At 44.2% G+C, this 16,706-nt stretch overlaps 1 protein-coding gene across 2 annotated transcripts; it reads right to left on the reverse strand.

The window, feature by feature from the left end:
* Positions 1 to 1,762: 1,762 nt before the first annotated feature.
* Positions 1,763 to 16,080, reverse strand: TFAP2C (transcription factor AP-2 gamma). Of its 2 annotated transcripts, none has more exons than XM_072633465.1 (7): positions 15,935 to 16,080; positions 8,900 to 9,373; positions 8,692 to 8,743; positions 7,039 to 7,261; positions 6,352 to 6,470; positions 4,164 to 4,305; positions 1,763 to 3,356 (listed from the first exon to the last, which is right to left on the reverse strand). In XM_072633465.1, exons 1-7 carry the CDS (start codon positions 15,962 to 15,964, stop codon positions 3,071 to 3,073), a joined length of 1,326 nt encoding a protein of 441 aa, XP_072489566.1. In that variant the 5' UTR covers positions 15,965 to 16,080; the 3' UTR covers positions 1,763 to 3,070. The 2 variants fall into 2 exon arrangements, with proteins under 2 accessions (XP_072489566.1, XP_072489567.1); XM_072633466.1 differs by lacking the exon at positions 15,935 to 16,080 and adding an exon at positions 11,629 to 11,959.
* Between the last annotated feature and the right edge of the window lie 626 nt (positions 16,081 to 16,706).

A 16,706-nucleotide genomic window follows, 5' to 3' on the forward strand; every position in this document is an offset into this window, starting at 1 on the left:
TGGGACATCATTCTAAGATTTAACTACCCAAACTGGTTATCATATTGACCCAAGGATCAATGCATAGTTCATCTAGATATTCTTAAATAAATGCAAGGTGAGTCAGTGCCACCAGGCCATTGGTTTCGTTTCAAAGCAACAAGGAGTAAAACTTAAGTATCCTTATTTCCTCTCCCAGAGGGCAATCAACTACTTCTGAGCCCAGTTACATCCACTAATAAAAAGCTCACATTTTAATAGCTCATCTACAACAGCCTAATGTGATATACTGATTGAAATGTGTTGTCATGCAAGGAAGGGGTACTTTGAACGAAAGATACAGGTGGTCTAAAGAACAGGCCATGAGCAATGCATTGTTCCAACCACTCGTTGCTCTAGCCTGATGTGAGGCAGGAGGAGGCCTGGATAGATTCAAATGAGCAAATAAGCAGAGTTAAGTTGTTTTAAAAAACACCGTGCAGGAACAGAGAGCTATATAGTTTAATTTTATGGAAGTGCTAAGAGGTAGGCACTGTTTAATTAGGGAGTCATGTTTATGGATCTTCTGGAGAATTAGGTATTTTCCCTGGCACCAGGTCGGTGGCATTTCAAGAAAACAAAGTCAGTCCATTGTTGCCAGGAATAAATATACTAGATAGACGCCATAGAACTTGATGGTTCACTGTCTAGGAAGCTCACAATATGAATGAGAAACAACCAGCACACACTCAGGGCCCTAAGAAACTACTCTAAGTCTCTGTTGAGTCATCCCTATCCACATTCTTTCTCCTCAATTGTCTTTGGGGCATTTCCAGTAAATAGTCTAAAGTTGCAATTAGGCACAGCTCTCTAAGCCAGCAAGATGTTGAGATGAATAGAAGCACTTTCCCAAAACTGTCATGTTCCAAAGCAAGGATTCTCCATAAGGAAAACTATCGAACCAATTTCTCCCACCACCAAAAAGTCCACTTCTCTTCAGTGGTTGCTTCAGCAAACCAACTGGCATGTATAGAAGAGACCAACCAGATAAATCAGCCTACAAACATTCAGTGGCCCAGATTTAATCACTGCCAAGGCACAAAATATTAGACTAGAAAAGAAAGTAGAAGCTAGCTTTAAGAGATACTCACAAAAGGACTTGGGAAGAACTGTGAATTAAGGACTTAAGAAACCAGGGTTGATGGATCAATGATTTTATCCAATGTAGAAAAGCCTATACTCCCTGTTTCCTTTCAAAAACAAAGCTACACTAGTCAAACTATAAACATGTCATTTCCTGGAAGATATGCCAGAGTACTTAAAACTTGAAATCAAATATTGGCGGTATGTGTCCAAGATCTCTGCAAACACTCTTCCTTGCCAGCCTTTTCTTTCTGCTACAGAAAACTCCTCAAAAGGGCCCCCATTCACTAGTTTGCAGAGGCAGCAGAGATGATTAAAATACCTTGAATATGATAGTTAAATTTTTACAGGAGATACATAATTAAAGTTAACTGAAAACATTACTATCTTGTAGTAGGCTGCTTGCATTATGCTAAAGTCATGTCCCTTGTCAGGGAATGTCTTACCGTCCTTGTCCCTGAGGACTCTCCTGGAAAATAAGACTCAGAAGATTGCTTTAATGAAAAAGACTGATTTCTCCTGGTATCTCTTTTGCCCATCATGTTAACTAGACTCACAATTTAGAATATATATATATATACACAAACTGCCACAATTCCTTCAGTTATGAATTTTAAAAAGGAAAAACAACTTTCATTCAACCAAACATCCACTGCTTTGCTTCTATTGAGAATACTTTTATTATTATAGTTATCATATACACAACAGAATTATATTGGGAACATTTACAAATAGGTGGTTATTTAAAACCTGTCACTTGCACACACTGAACCCTCGCTCATTTTTGCAGGAGCAAGTCATCAGGGAGATGTTACAATTATTGCCTTGTGAACAAGCAGAGCTTTGATTAGGTAACTTCAGTGGCAAGAATTGAAAATTGGAATTTTCTCTCTAAAAGTCCAAACATTTTAAATACCCTGTATAGTATATGTACTTGTTGTGCTTAAACCTAAAAGACGTGTTTAGCTCACCCCATTCCCTTTTAAAAGTTACCAAAATTAAATTTGAACCCCATTTAAAAAATTAAGTTCACCAGTATTTACACATCCCATTAAATTACACATAAATAAATATGTACATTCAGCACACTCTTTCTCTTAATACACAGAGAGCCTCCCTGGTAGTATTTCTTTTTTGCCTATTAAGGCAAAAAAAAAAAAAAATAAGAAAAAAGTTAATAAAATGTTATGTGCCTAGTATTTTCAAGTTTTTTGTTTTTTAAAAACAGACCCAATATAAATATGCAAATAAAGCTGATAACACCTTGAGAAAAAGTTTTTCAAGACATTTCAGTTTTAAGCACTAATTCAATATTCTTTAACACAAAAAACACCTACAACAGACTTTGACTAAACTTTTGCAAAAACCTGAATTATCTCCTTTGGAAGTGTGTCAAATGTCATCCAGTAACAAGGTCAAATAGAATTTTTTTTCCTTCATAGGGTAAGACTTGTATGATCTAGGAAGCTAGATAAACATCGAATGAAGCTAGATCTAAACATAGTCTAATACTGCAAAATGGTTATTGTTGGCATTGAAAATCCATGAAAATTTGACTTTAAAAGGAATAATTCTTAATTAATAGCATCCAAAATACTCTACACCCTTGGCTATCAGCACTGGGAATTTTAGAGGTTCAAAAACATTTTTAGCACCACTTTTAGAGCAAGGGGGAAAGGGTGAAAAGGGATAAAAGGTTTAAGGAGCAAGTACCCAACAAGTACCCAAGCTTGTAGTCTTCTGATAACTCGTCCACAATGTTTGGAGATACTGCAGCTTTAGAAACATAAGACTCCAGAATGAGAGGGTGTATAAATCATGAGGATCCTGAATAAGATGATGTTTAATAAAGTAACAAATTTTTCTATATTGTCCCCTAGGCAAGAAGACAATCCCATAGTCTGTCATATGGAGAATAGCTTCAGTCCTTTTGAACTTTTCCCCAGGCTGTACTCCCCTCCTCCCCCTTCTATTTCCGGTGCTTATCCATTTTCTCAATAGTTTTGTTGGACTCAGCGGGGCTTTGGTCGCCAGTGTTCATGTAGGTTTTGTCTGCTATTTTTAATGCCTCATTTAGGTAGTTCTGGACAGATGTCATGGCTGCACATATGGCCGCACTCCCAAAGCCATGCGTTATTAGACTGAAATGAGTCAGGCAGCCTTGAATGGCAGGATCCAGAACTGGGCTGGGTCTAGCATTTCCAAGAGGCGTCCGGTCCTGAGTGAGAAGATCTGTGAATTCCTTACAGATTTGTCTAAGAGACAGAGAACAGAAATCTCCATGAACAAGCAGTTTCAAGGTACAAAGGAAGACAAACATGTCAATGAACATATCATCGAAGTTTTTTTTTGGGGGGGGGTGGGGGGGGGTGGAGCTGAACTGTTCTGTGTTCTCAAGGAAACCCTGCAAGTTCTCATGGAGAACTAACTACCTGGGGGTCTTTGCCAAGCCTCCCATATCACTTCAAAGCAATTTCATCTTTCAAAAGTCAGCTATTTTCATGGAACCAATGTTTTGGTTGTTATTCAGTTTTGTTTTTGCCAGCATGTTCTTCAGGCAGGAGCCCTGAATTTCTACTAGTTCTGCTTCATTCACCATAATTTTAAAATCACTTTAGTGCTAGTTTGGGTGAGAATCTCTTCAGCTGCAGTAACTGATTTGCAATGGATAAGCAGCAGCTGAATGGGGGACATCTCATTTAGCCACATGTCACATATACATTGAGCCTCATCATTGCAACATCTGAAACCTGTTACCCAGATATAAGGTGTACAATGTCTCTTTAAACTTGTCAAGTCAAGTCACATGTTAAAAAAATACATCTGAAGAAATACAAGGATTTAAAAAAAAATTATTTCAAAGATGTCTTTTTGGAAGGAGAGCCATGACAGTGTGTCTTCCAGTTTAAAATATTCCTTTTGTAATTACTGAAAGGCAAGGCTTTGTTGTAAAATGTACCTTCTCATTTCTTCTGCTTCTAAATATCAACTTTTTTGTCTCAACGTGCTTCAAGAACTCAAAAAACTTTGGTTGGTTATAAGCAACCTGCCACAATACTCACTTAGCAGCAAGCAGCATGTTCTTTCTGGTACCGATTTCGTTCCGTCCTAAATGTGGTCTAGTTAAATAGTCAGCTACTGCTTTAGAAGGAAACTCAGTTTCACAGACATAACCAAAATCTCGGGCCAGATGCACAGCTTCACCTATAATAGTGGAACAATTCCAGTCAAACCCGAGCCCAAAGCAGAACAACTACCAGGGTGTTACTACAGCTAGAAGAGACAAAAAAGTGCTATCTTGTCCTTATTTATTTCTATCCTAACAAATTTGCATTCGGAAAATGCAAGAATGTCAATAAATTAATAATCAGCAGTAAAAGTTCAAAGATTCAGGATGCAATTTGGTGTGTAGTGCCAACAACATTCAATATAGATCAGATACAACCTAAACCCCAACCTATGGGACTTCCACAAAACCTAGTCAATTATAATTCTATTTCATTTCATAATACAATTTTTTACTTTATAAAATTAATCATGGAACACACTCTGGCTTAAGTCAGATGACTTTGAACTAACGTCATTTCTTAAATGCAGTCTTTGAAAGGCCACTGGAGTAGGTAGTAGATGATTACGGGCCTCCTGAAGTCAGGAAAAGGTAGGTTCAGCTCCACCTTTGACATATATTGGTCCTGCTAAGCATGTCATCTATAATCACAGTGACCTTGACAACACCCAAGACAAGCTGCACAGTAGGTAAGCTGTATTTTATTGGTAAAAAATAGATCCCTATACTAACAAAGAGAGGGAAAAAACCAAGTCTTTATTAACAGATATATCTAGCTGGCAAAGAGACTACAAAGCATATCACTTTTTTCTCCAACTCTCACTTTAACATGCATTTTTTACTGGCAGAGCTTTCCAGATGATCCAATTTAAGTTAACCCAGTTGAAGACTCTCAAAATTTCCAGTATATCCAACACATTGCTTTCTTCCACTACCAAAGACGACCTTTCTATCCAACTGTATTTATGTGTTATTGCCCCCTTATGAAGGAGGGGGGAAATTATTGATTGGGGGGAGGAAAATAGAATGGAAGAAGATAAATAAAGGCTAAGAAAAGCATCTGTCACTTCTCTTCATACTATATGCTCACACCTATAGCTAAAATCACAAACACTCCAGAATCGGGACAAAACTAGACTGAAGCAATTGAATTCACAGCCAGCTCTCCTCTGACACAAGAAGTACTGAACTGAAGAGGGACAGCCTGAATGGTTCTTTATCCCATCAGGCCCAAGAATGTTCCAGACAAGAGTCCTATCCTGTCCAGAATGCATCTCACTCCCCAGGTCGGACTCCTCACTGACTTCCCTTAGGCCACACGGGGAGCCTGAACTACACTGATGATTGGGCTGAGACTGAAGTGTTTGCTCAATCTGTATACTACAATCCTCTCAGTGTTCCAGACCATTTTCTTCCTGAATACAATATGCTTGAGTTGAAGTTTTTCTTCTTTTTTAAAAGTTGTATTTGTTTGTGTTCTTGGAAACTTTCCAGGGGTCTTCCACTAAGAGAGGCCCAAGGCCTGTTCCCAGCTTTATATGCCAGAAAACAAGTGCTACAGGCTCAGAAACACTTGGAGGGGGAAAGGTGGTTTGTTTCCAGTTCTGAGATAGAGGGGTCATATTGGAAAAATGAATTCTAAGGATTCCCATGTTGGCAGCTTTGCAATTTTTAAAATGCTATATAAATGCTACTAGACCCCTCCCTCACATCATTAAAAATCTTCCCCCTTCCATATTTTTGAATTCCTCCCCCACCTTGATACCACCTTATGGACCATACAGAACACCTGCAGTACTTTCTAAGGAATGAAAAAAAGATAACCTCAAAATGATTTCCCCCTCTAACTACTCCTACCATCACAACTAAGTACTCAGTTCAACACATGTGAGAAAGAATGGAAAATGCTAAGTCATTGAAGTTTCAGCGGTCAGCCAGGCAAATATTATTAATCAATATAGGTAAGATACTAATATCTGGTTAAAACAATTAGAATACAGCCTATTTTAGACATTCAAGGAACTGCTTTAGGAAGATTACCAACTGGTAATTTTATATACTTTACAATTTAGAAGTCACACGCACCTCATTTTCCAAAGATGCTTCTATTTTTTCCCCACCTAACCCTCGCAACTATGGAGCAACTTATCTGAGGAATAAAATCATTAATCCAGCATACTGACCTTCTACCAAAGAAGTTAATAGCGTCACATTAGCAGCTTTTCGTCTTCCAGCTGGAAGATTTAAACCAATTTTATCCAACTTTTCTCGCAAAGATCGGCCCCCATTCTTGGATTTGGCTCTATGAATGGAAAGTGTGACCAGCATTGAGGTATCAAGTAACAAAAGTAAAATGACAATTAAATTTCACTTAATGACGTAGATTACCATAAATATCAATTTGGGTCTGCTTCCAAATGACCTCCTTTCTGTAACTGCATCACTTCTATACATTACAAAACCAAAACTTAGCAGAAGCCAACATGTATATTCATTCTTAAAGCTAACAGTTATGGAACACAAAATCGAGAGAAAAACATATGAATGACAATGCACAAAGAAAAGAGCCAATGGAAGCTAACCATTTAGACAGTAACTATGAGAACATCTTAAGAATGGTTCCCATATAGTATAGGAGTCAGATTTTAACTAAATAATAACTTGCTTTTAGATACATTTTAGCACTTTCTTCTACATTTAACACTTTTCGAAAGGGAAATGTATGTTTAAAACTCACTGAGTCTATTAGAATTCAGTGTTAGATTCAAAGTTACATAAATGTTAAAAATACTTTCCCAGACCTTTTATACAACACCCTACCACAGTTGGATGTCCAGGATGAATACTACCCAAAGAAGGTTTCCCCTCACCTTCTCAAAACGCCACCCAATAGGGAGGCATTTAAGCATTCAGGAGAGGAAAGTCTTCGCTGAACCTCAGCTACAGTCACTTTATATTTGGATGTGGAGCTGAGGAGAGAAAGTCTTCCAGGGACAGAGCAAAATACTTCATTATGATTAACCACTGCTCCTAGCATCCCATCCTTCTGACAGGGAAGACCCAAGGAGTTGCTTTTGGTCATTGAAATAGGACCTGTTAAGAACAAACAACAATTGTCAAAAAAGGTCAGAAGGTATGAAAGCAAGATAGTGAGTGTCTTCATGCCTAATGCCTGGAACATAGTATGTACTTAATAAATGCTGGAGATGACAGGTGATTGTGATTCTACTACCTTCATTTTAAGTCACTATTGGGTTACTAAACAAAGTGTGTGTTGGAGGGGTAAGGGGAAGCTATGGCCAAGGAAACCAAGGTGTCTCAATTTCTAATACTTGTTCTACTACCAATGAGCTGGGTAACCTTTGTCAATCAGATTATTTTCACCATTCTGGATCTTAATTGTATCTCTAGAACCTAGTGGTGCTGTATCAGGCACATAGTTATCTAAGGAGTTTAATAAATGCATTCGTCAATAAGATGCGAAAGTTATTAACAGATGACTTGGAAAATTCCTGTTTCAAGATTATTAGTCTTTGAATCTAAGTAAACACCAGTAAACAAAACAGACACATTCAAATTGCATATAGTTGGCAAGAATTCTCTAGCAATATTCAGGATCTGTAGGCACCCTGATTATCAGCAAACTAAATCTTTTTTTTTCCCAAACAGCTTGTCACTTCTATCCAAATGCAGCTAATTTCCATACTTAACATTTTTCAAATTGATTCCTAAAAGTAGGAAGGTAAGATGAAAAGCTAGGTACTAAAAGAAATAAAAATTTGATCTACCACAAAAAAGTCAAATTGTAAAACTTTCACCCAGCAGGTTTAAAATTTTAAACAATCCAGGGAACAAGTTTTTTCCACTTGGAAATCTCAAATCTTAGCAAAATGAATTGAAAGTGACCTTGGTATTCTTAAAACTAAAATGGTAATAAATCATTTGCACTCAAATTAACCAGCAACATTTTAGAATCTGGACAGAGTCATAGTGTAAGTTTCTGATGCAGAGAGACAGGAGAATTGAATGTAACTCACTCTCCTCTATAGGTTTGCCAGACTACTAGTAACACTGAGACAGATCTTAGAAATAGCCAGCCAAGCAATCCAATTTCTGCCACATTATTGTACAAATCACCCACAGCCTATTTTCTTATGTAGCATTCCACTAAAATTCCTCTCTCTAGTTCCTTCCAGACACAGCATTTGCTAGAGGGAAAAAAGCAGGCCGCATTACCGGATTCTGAGTGATGAACACTCGTTCATCAAATAAAGTAAAAATTGAGAATTTCACTTAAAACTTATAGGCATCGTCTAAAACCTGACTTTTTCCACTAAAATCTGTCTACTTCTTGGGGCTTCTGCATTTAAATACATTGGTCTGTTTCCAACAAAACAACTTTGAATGCCTGATATGAATAGATGTAGAGGACATTAAGACCCAAAGACTTTTTCACCCTTCTAAGTCTGAAGGGATAGCTAAGAGAAAGGTAGGGAAGGGAAGGCTTATTATAATTAACGCACCTTTCCTGATGACTGTCTGATCATGCAACAGCAAATGTTGGTCTTCCACATTCTAGGGGAAAGAGGAGACAGTTTCTATTTAGAATGGTAAACAGAACCAGTCTGAGAAACTTTAGAAAGGACAGTAGTGGCAATCCTGACTCGGCCTAAAAAAATCCAAACCTGCTTCCCCAGTTTCCCTCTTACAGCTGTCCCAGACTGCTCTCACCTGGACATCTTCCATTTGATGGGCCATGTCGTGTAAGCCCAGGTTTTCCACCAGGGCTGCATCTAACCCGTGGCTGTGGGGCTGCAGGAGCAGCTCAGAACGTCTGTAAGTCTCCCTCCTTGTCCCTGGGGCACCGGCGTCCAGTCCCGAGAGGTGAGGGACAAGGCCCGGCCTCGTGTGATGGCTCAGGCCAGCTGGCTCCTGGTTTTGCCGACTGGGCCAGGCCTGTTGTTGGCTGGTCGCCGGCGCAGGCTGGTGCAGGGGGTTGATGGCGAACGGGTCGCTCAGGTGGGAGTATGGGTCCGCAGATTGAGAATAGGGTAAGGGTTGGTAGGGCGGTGGGAAATAAGGCGGCTGGAAGTCAGAAGCCCCTGAATGTGAAAGCGGTGGGGCCGCGGGACTGTAGAGGTGCTGGCTGACTGCTGGGAGGTGGGGGAGGCGGGGGTTCCCATTGCTGTTCCCATCGTGCCTATCCTAGAAGAAAAGTGAGAAAGAATGGAGGGTAAGAAGGAAAACCCCGCTTCTGCGAAAATCCAGTGAGCAAGATCCTCCAGCCCCAATTCTATACTCTCCCTCCAATTCCAGTCCCACCTCATGCTTCCCCCTCCCCCTCCCTTTCTTGTCCCTGATTAGGATCGTAACAGTCAAGAGACCCCACCCCATTCAAAAGCAATCAAAACGAAGGCGAGGGGCACTGGCATCCCAGGAAGCCAATAAATTCCCTGAAAAAGGGGGGAGGGGGAATAATCGAATGCTGCCCAAGGAAAAGACCACGGGGCTTTGGGCATGGGGAGAGCCAGGCAATTAAGAACCTCTCTAAATCGCTGGTTCTCAACCTTCCCCTAACTTTTGCGGCGCGTCTTCTCCGCCCGGCTTTGAACTCACTGCCTATACCGGACGGAGATAAATTCAGTTCTGATCCCCAGCTACAAATTAAATGACTACACATAAGTCCCCCCAAAAGAACCCCAAACACCTCTTTCCCAGGCCCGCAGAAGCGTCCAAAGGTGCAAGACCCACCGCGCGGTTCTCCATGTTCTTCCGCGACCGCATGCGATCAGGATCGCAAGTTAGGCAGGCAGCGCGTGGTAGTAGCGGGCGGCAACGCGCAGGAAGGCGGGGAAGGCGCTTTTTCCTCCCCCCAGGACACCTCGCGGTGACGAACTGGGTGGAGGGACATTTGGGTGGGAGAAAGGGTCGCGGCTGATGCACCTACTCAAGCCCAGGCAGCAAAAACTCGCCACATCGCGCAGATGCAGCCGGGGCTGGAGAAGGAGGTGCCGCCCACCACCGTAGGTAGCACGGAGCCGAGGCAGAGGCATTTATTTAGGGTCAAGGTAGAAATGAGAAGGCAACGCAACCAAGGCGGGACTGCGGAAAAAAAGCCAAGAGCATAAACCCCTTTCGTTGGGGGACAGAGACTAGAGACTTAGTTGTTTTTTTATTTTCCTGGGATACTTTAAAACTAGTCTATGAGAAAAGGTAAAGGCCCAGGCTCAGCTACACGTGAACTTTTCGCTCCTCTATACTTGGACCAGGGAAGTCTTTATCCCAAAGACCTGGCAAGTAAACAGTTGGGACTCGAAGCATCTGGGGCTGGCGCAGCCTCCAGCCGTCTCAAGAAGCTGTTTTCTCAGACGGCGGGAGGTAGAGCAAGCATCACATTTTTTAGCTGGGAGTTTGGGGGTAGGGACTGGGGCACTTCGTCCCTGATTCAGACGGTCACCATCCGCTCCCAGTATCCCCAGCCCGAAACGTAGCTGCCGAACTGGGTTCTCCTGAGGACCTACTATCCCCGATACCTTTGGGGTATGGGTGGTCATAGGAGGAGCCTAGAGAAAAAGCATCCTCCCCCTAGTGGAGGGAAACAAGTCCTGCAGAAGACAGTTAAGTCCAGTTACTGTCCCAACTGGCTGTCCCCGATCCCCGCTGCCTGTCCCACAGCACTAACAAGGCGTTCGGTCCGGTTTAGGGTTCTCCCTGAAGCTCCACGCAGCGCAGACCTCGCCTACCTCTATGCGTCGTCTTCCTCTTCCCGCTCGCCGGCTTCCTCCCTCTCCCTCCCACTCCCACTCTGCGAAGCTCCTAGTTCAACCTGTCAAACAGGCTTTTTCACTCTAGGACGCTTACGGCCTCATCTGTCCTCCCCGCCCCCCCCAACCCCTTAAAGCTTCATATTTTTATGTTTTCCTAAATTCTGGATTAAGTGTAGGCGAGGGCCCCTTATAAGTGACAGTAAGGGAATTGGAAGTGTCATCGACCCCTCTTTCCTTCATTATTTAATTTCTTTTATTATGACTCCCTACTTTATATACCAAGCTGCAGTCTGAGATAGCCATTAAAAAAAAAAAGGTTCTCTCCCCCTTCCCCTTCCACCCCACATAAACTTAGGAGAATTTTCACTCTCACTTTCTCCTCTCTGATCCCTAGGTGGTAGTGGGTTAAAAGCAAGAATGGCCAGGGACGCGTTGAGGCATACGGGTAAAAACCGCGAGCGCCGGGACTTGTAAGTGTGGCAGCGGACCATTAGTTGCAATTAGTTCACCATTCCCTACATTCATTCTCCCCTAAAGCCCCTGATTTCCTGCCCCTTTTCCTACCAACCAAGTAGCCCATTCTCATACTCCAGGCGCGCGAGGCTCGAACTCCTGGAACCTTCTTACCCTAACTTAAAATCCGCCCGCGGGCGCCGGGTTCCCCCATCCCCGCCCTGACTGCGCCTTTCTCACCTCGCAGTCCTCTTCGTACTTGACGTTGTCGGCTAATTTCCACAACATGGCGTCCGGTGTACCCCAAAATAATCGCCAAGATCCAGGATCCCCCCACCCCCCAGGTGGTAAATCCAAAGTTGGGGTCACGGTCGCTGGTTCCCCGCCCCCCAGACTGACTGGGCTGGGCACTCCGTCCCTTTCAGAGGGACTGCATGGGAAGCTGCTTCGAGGTGGTACCGATTTCTGTCTGTCTTTCTTTCTTCCTTCCTTTCTCTCTCTCTCTCTCTTTCTCTCTGGAATGGTCAAGGATCTCTGCCTGTTCCAGCACTTCCCCCGCACCCAGCCAGCCTTAATGGGAAGAAAATTAACATAACTCCTCCCCCGGGACTACACTGAAGGCCCAACTTTCCGAAGACACTTAGCCTAATCAGCCACTCACAGGGGCCCGACCCGGCGGGCCCCACCCAGAACTCCTCCCCCGCTCTCTTTTCTCAAACGCTGCGCGCTTCGGCCTGGCGTCGAGCCAAGACCCACGCACAGAACGGAGATAGAAGGGTGGGAAGGGGGTGTAAAGAGCGGAGCCAGCGCTATGGAGTGCGCAAACAGCACTGCCAGAGGAAAGCCGAAGGCTGAAACGCGCCTTTCTTAGCACTCCCAGCTCCTAACCAAGCATGCTTTATTGATTTTTGGGTGGGGTCGTTGTTTTGGTGAAGAAACCGAGAGTAAAAGCAGGGTAGCTTGTTAAGAGAGTGCAGTGGCCGAAAAACACAGTCCGAGAGGGGCTCATAGGGAGCGGACTGGTGTTTACAGTTAGGCAGCCCAGCCGATTTGAAGGGGGCCAAGCTTGCCTAGTAACGGTAGGCAGATGCTCTAATGCACCATTATCACTGCCAGTTGTGTAACAGCAATTCACGTTTATATAGTATTTTAAGATACTATTTCTTAAATTCCAATGCAAGGAATACCACATTACTTTGCCTATTCCAGGTTTCGAAAGGAGTCCGTTGGTTCATGTTCACTTTAGTTGCCCCAGCCCCTGCTCCCTTCCAGCGCTCCCATACTTGTATTGGGGAGTTTCTGTACAAGGGACCTGCCTCCTCTGTCCATGGGAATGGCAAAAAACGAAGTTTGAACAGTCGATCGAAATGTGGCTCCAGAAAGGAAGGGAGAGAGGATGTGGGAACCCTAATAAATGTTAAGTAAGTCAAGTTTCCTTGACTTCCACTTCTAGGGGTTAAACAGTTTGGGGGAAGAGGAATAGGTTAATTAAAATAAGCATTCTAATCGAAATTGCAAATGAGGGAGTCGAATAGCAAAATGTGCAACACTGCATGTCTGTTATTTTGCTTGCATTGGGAGAGTTTAAGCCATAATTCAGCTATGCCCCAGAAGATTTTTCTGAGCTATTAAATGCTTCAAGAAGAGAATGGTTCAGAACCATATCGAATATTTGAAGCCATTTTTGCATTACAGGCTACAATTTGAGATATAATTGTAACGACTCTGTCTATAAACACAACTACAAAGGCAACTCTATTAGATCACTTCTATTTTCATTTAACCATTCTTTAAAAAAAGAATTGTTTTGTCATTTTTCCTCAGTGTATTTTGAAAGACATTGATGAGTGGCCTTTCTTTGACAGGAGTCCTTTCAAATGCTGAATTCCAGCGCTCGCCAAGATAAATTCGAATTCACAGCTTGGAACAAAATGTGCAACGAGTAAGAGTCTCGGGAGGTTAAATTTGAGAAATGACTGTTCCTTCTCCCAACACAGGCACCTAAAAATACCCACTGGGGCCCTTGGTGGGAAATCCCTTCTGAAATGCGACATGGGAGCAGGGAACAGCAGAGAAACAGTAGAAGGCCTCAAACCGATTGAGAGCTGGTTCTGATGGAAGATGGGCTCCCCCTCCCCTTTCTAGGCTAGCAGACCACCCCATCAATGCAGTTTCTCCGCCTCCACCCCCCCCCCCCCCATTCCCTACTGGTGGCCGGAAAGGAAGGGTTCAGAGGCCCTGCTTTCAACCATAGAAGTTACTCCACTATAAAGGAACCTAAGAACCTCTACCTCTGAATCCCACCTAATTTTCCCATTTTGGGTACAGTCTGCTAGAGTCGGTCATTTTTCCATATTACATAATTTTTAACTTAAAAACAAATGTCTTTCCCCACTGCAAAAACACAGAATTCCAGACACCTATTGATTAGTAAGGGCTATGGTGGTGAAGGGAACAAGAGGTTAGGAACAGACCTTTGTATCAGAGGGAGACAGGTTTCCATTTTTTTACATTACTCTTTGTGTCGTTCCCCCCCCCCCCCATTCCCAGGGAACTTCCCAAGTTTTTTCAAAGGGAGCCAAAGGTATCCAAGGAGAAAGGAGATAGTTCCTACAGAAAATTCTAGTCCTAATAAGCACAGGTTTCACCGAAGTCTCTTAAAAAATCCCTTTAGGCTGAGAAAAAGGGACATAAAGAAATTGATTTGGGGAAGCACTTTAGACGCTTGGGGGTCCCTAAGGAGAAAAAACGTCTTGTGAAGTATTAGAGGAGACATGGCGAGCTCCGTTCCTTCCCCTTTTAAGACAACTGTTGAAAAAACAAGCATGGGCTGTGTGCCTACTGTACTTGGCACTGGGAAAGGTGCAGAATTTAACTGCACCAAAACGCAAAGACAATTAATTGCCCTGGTGCTCAGTACTTAGATCGGCAGCAGGTAGTTGAGGACCAAAATGTCTACAACACCCCTTCACCCAAATCTATATACCCCGCCCCCCGAAAAATGCCTTAATCCACCTTTCCCAAAGCCAGGCACTTTCCGTCCATAATCTCACATTCCAAGTCGTACACTGATTAGACCAGAGACGAACAAACACAATGCCCAGTAGACAGTGGATACTAAATAAATGCTTTTTGATTCGAAAGAGTTTCCAGTAACTCCCAAGGAAGGGATTCGCTGTCATTGCTTTCCTTCCCTCCTTGATAAGCAAGGAGAAACTGGTTAGTATTTGGTGCCTTGATTTCTAATATTTGCGAGGAAAAGCCTAACTTTTGCGATATGTACTTTCCTATAAGTCTCGAAAAGTGTCTCCGTGCCAAGTTTACAGCAAAGCTTGGAATGATGCAGTGCTGACCGACGCTTCGTCCCCCAACCACAGAGAGCTAGCTAGCTGCTCCCTGGCGGCAGAAGGCTTCCATGAGCCCTATACCTCCTGCAGTTTATCGGCCCTAAAAACCTTCCTTGGTTTAAGTACGAAATGGCGCTTCTCTGATCTACGGACGTTTTCTTCGGAGAAGCCCTCGTATTCACTTCCTCGAAATAAAATCGGAAAGGAGGCTTGGGCTCGGTAGGCTGAGGAAGAACTCGTGGGAGCGCTCGTCTCTTTTATCCAGGGCATAATCCTCGCCTCGCGATCTTCGCACCCGAGGCGGGCACGAACCAGAGACATTGAATCCCGCTTCTCCCTGACCGGTTCGAGGCGTCGACTGGGACCCCCTTCGGGGGAGTCAGGCGGCCGCACCGAGAGCCAAGGCAACAGCCACACCCCTGGGTTTGGGGAAAGTTTCTTTCCAGTTTAACCTGATCCCTGACCCACACACAAAACAACCGAACACAGAATCACCCGCTCCTTCCAGTAGCAAGAAATCTTCCCTCTCACCACCATCCGTGCAGCAGGTGGAGGGGTCTTGGAAGAAAAGGAGCAAGAAGCAGGTGGGGTACAAAAAAACAGCAAAGCGCTAGAGGGAAAACTTCCTTCAAACAGGTGTGCGCTCCAGCCCAGGCCCGCTGAGCCCCGAGGGGGCGAACGGGCTGAGGCCCCAGCGCGCCTATCCCTGCGGCGGGGCAGTCAGACCGACTGACTCTGGGGCGACGGCCTTTCCCCACCGGGCAATTGGCTGCTGGCTGCCCAAAAGCGCAGCCAAACTACAAACCGCTCTCCTGGCCTCTTTCGCCTGTCCCTTACCCTACAGAGACCCCAGGGCAGAGTGGAAAGAGCCAGCACCAGGGTCTCACCACCTTCACCTGATCGGCCACCGATTCGTCTCGGGCTAGGTGTGCACAGTCAAGGGACAGAGACTTTGGGACAGAAACATCCAAGATAACTGAAGTTGGAAGACTCCAGGGAAGACACCCTTGTTCCTCAGTCCCCCGGGAAGTCAGCCCAGGCTGGTCTAGACTGTGGATCGTTTTGCTTGGGAATCTACTCTCCTTCCCAATCTTTTCCCAAGACAGTAAGGGGGGAAACCCGGGGCCGCTGCCCCAGCCTAGGCCCTCCGGCGCTTGAACATTCGGCGCCGCTCCCTGTGAGCAGTTAAAGACACATACTTGCCAATCGAGTCTCCCCAGCAGAGCCATTCAGCCTCCCAGTGGGGAGTCGAACTCCTGCAGCAGCTGCCGCTTTAACTGGTCGACCTGCCACTGCCAGAACCCCACACCTGGAAGCCAGGGCCGCCCTCCAGGTGCGCATGCGTGCATGGAGCCTCTTCCCCACCCCCAACCGCTATCTCCCACCATCCCCAAGAACAACAACAAGCACACCCAACCACACCCAACCCACTGACCCACCTGCACCTACCCGGGTTAAATTCGTCTAAGGTACTAAATTCCGGTTCACATTTACATCTACTGGGTATGCACAGGTACCTCCCTCTGTGCGTGCGGGTCTGTCCACATGCACAAGTATGAAGTACATACATTTACTTGAGAATATCGACAGACCCATTAAATCACAAGAAACACACACCACAACCACCGTTCACTAAGTATGCTTTGAGGATAGTTAGAGCGCTGAGCCTGGAGTCAAGACCTGTGTTCAAGGCCTCAGATACATACTAGCTGTGTGACCCTGGGCAAGTCACTTAACCCTGTTTGCCTCAGTTCCTTATCTGCAAATGATGGGAAGTAGTAAATGGCAAACCATTCCAGTATCTTTGCCAAGAAAACCCACAAATGGAGTCATGGAGAGTCAGACACAATTGCAACTACACTATTAGATGTGTGTCATCTACTGGGGCCTACACAGTTGAAGTCAGAAGATGGCCAAACACAAGCTTAGTGATCATAGTTAAGGTCCTTTATCTCTTTAGTATTCAAGTTT

The sequence above is a fragment of the Notamacropus eugenii genome, chromosome 1 (assembly GCF_028372415.1).
Source record: "Notamacropus eugenii isolate mMacEug1 chromosome 1, mMacEug1.pri_v2, whole genome shotgun sequence".
Taxonomy (NCBI): Eukaryota; Metazoa; Chordata; class Mammalia; order Diprotodontia; family Macropodidae; genus Notamacropus; species Notamacropus eugenii.

Coding starts and splice junctions, on each gene's coding strand:
- TFAP2C (XM_072633466.1), bottom strand. CDS start 11,676: ATGTTGTGGAAATTAGCCGACAACGTCAAGTACGAAGAGGACTGCGAG. Junction 4,306..6,351: donor ATTAACTTCTTTGGTAGAAG/GTCAGTATGCTG, acceptor CCACTATTATAG/GTGAAGCTGTGCATCTGGCC. Junction 3,357..4,163: donor AACATGCTGCTTGCTGCTAA/GTGAGTATTGTG, acceptor TCTGTCTCTTAG/ACAAATCTGTAAGGAATTCA.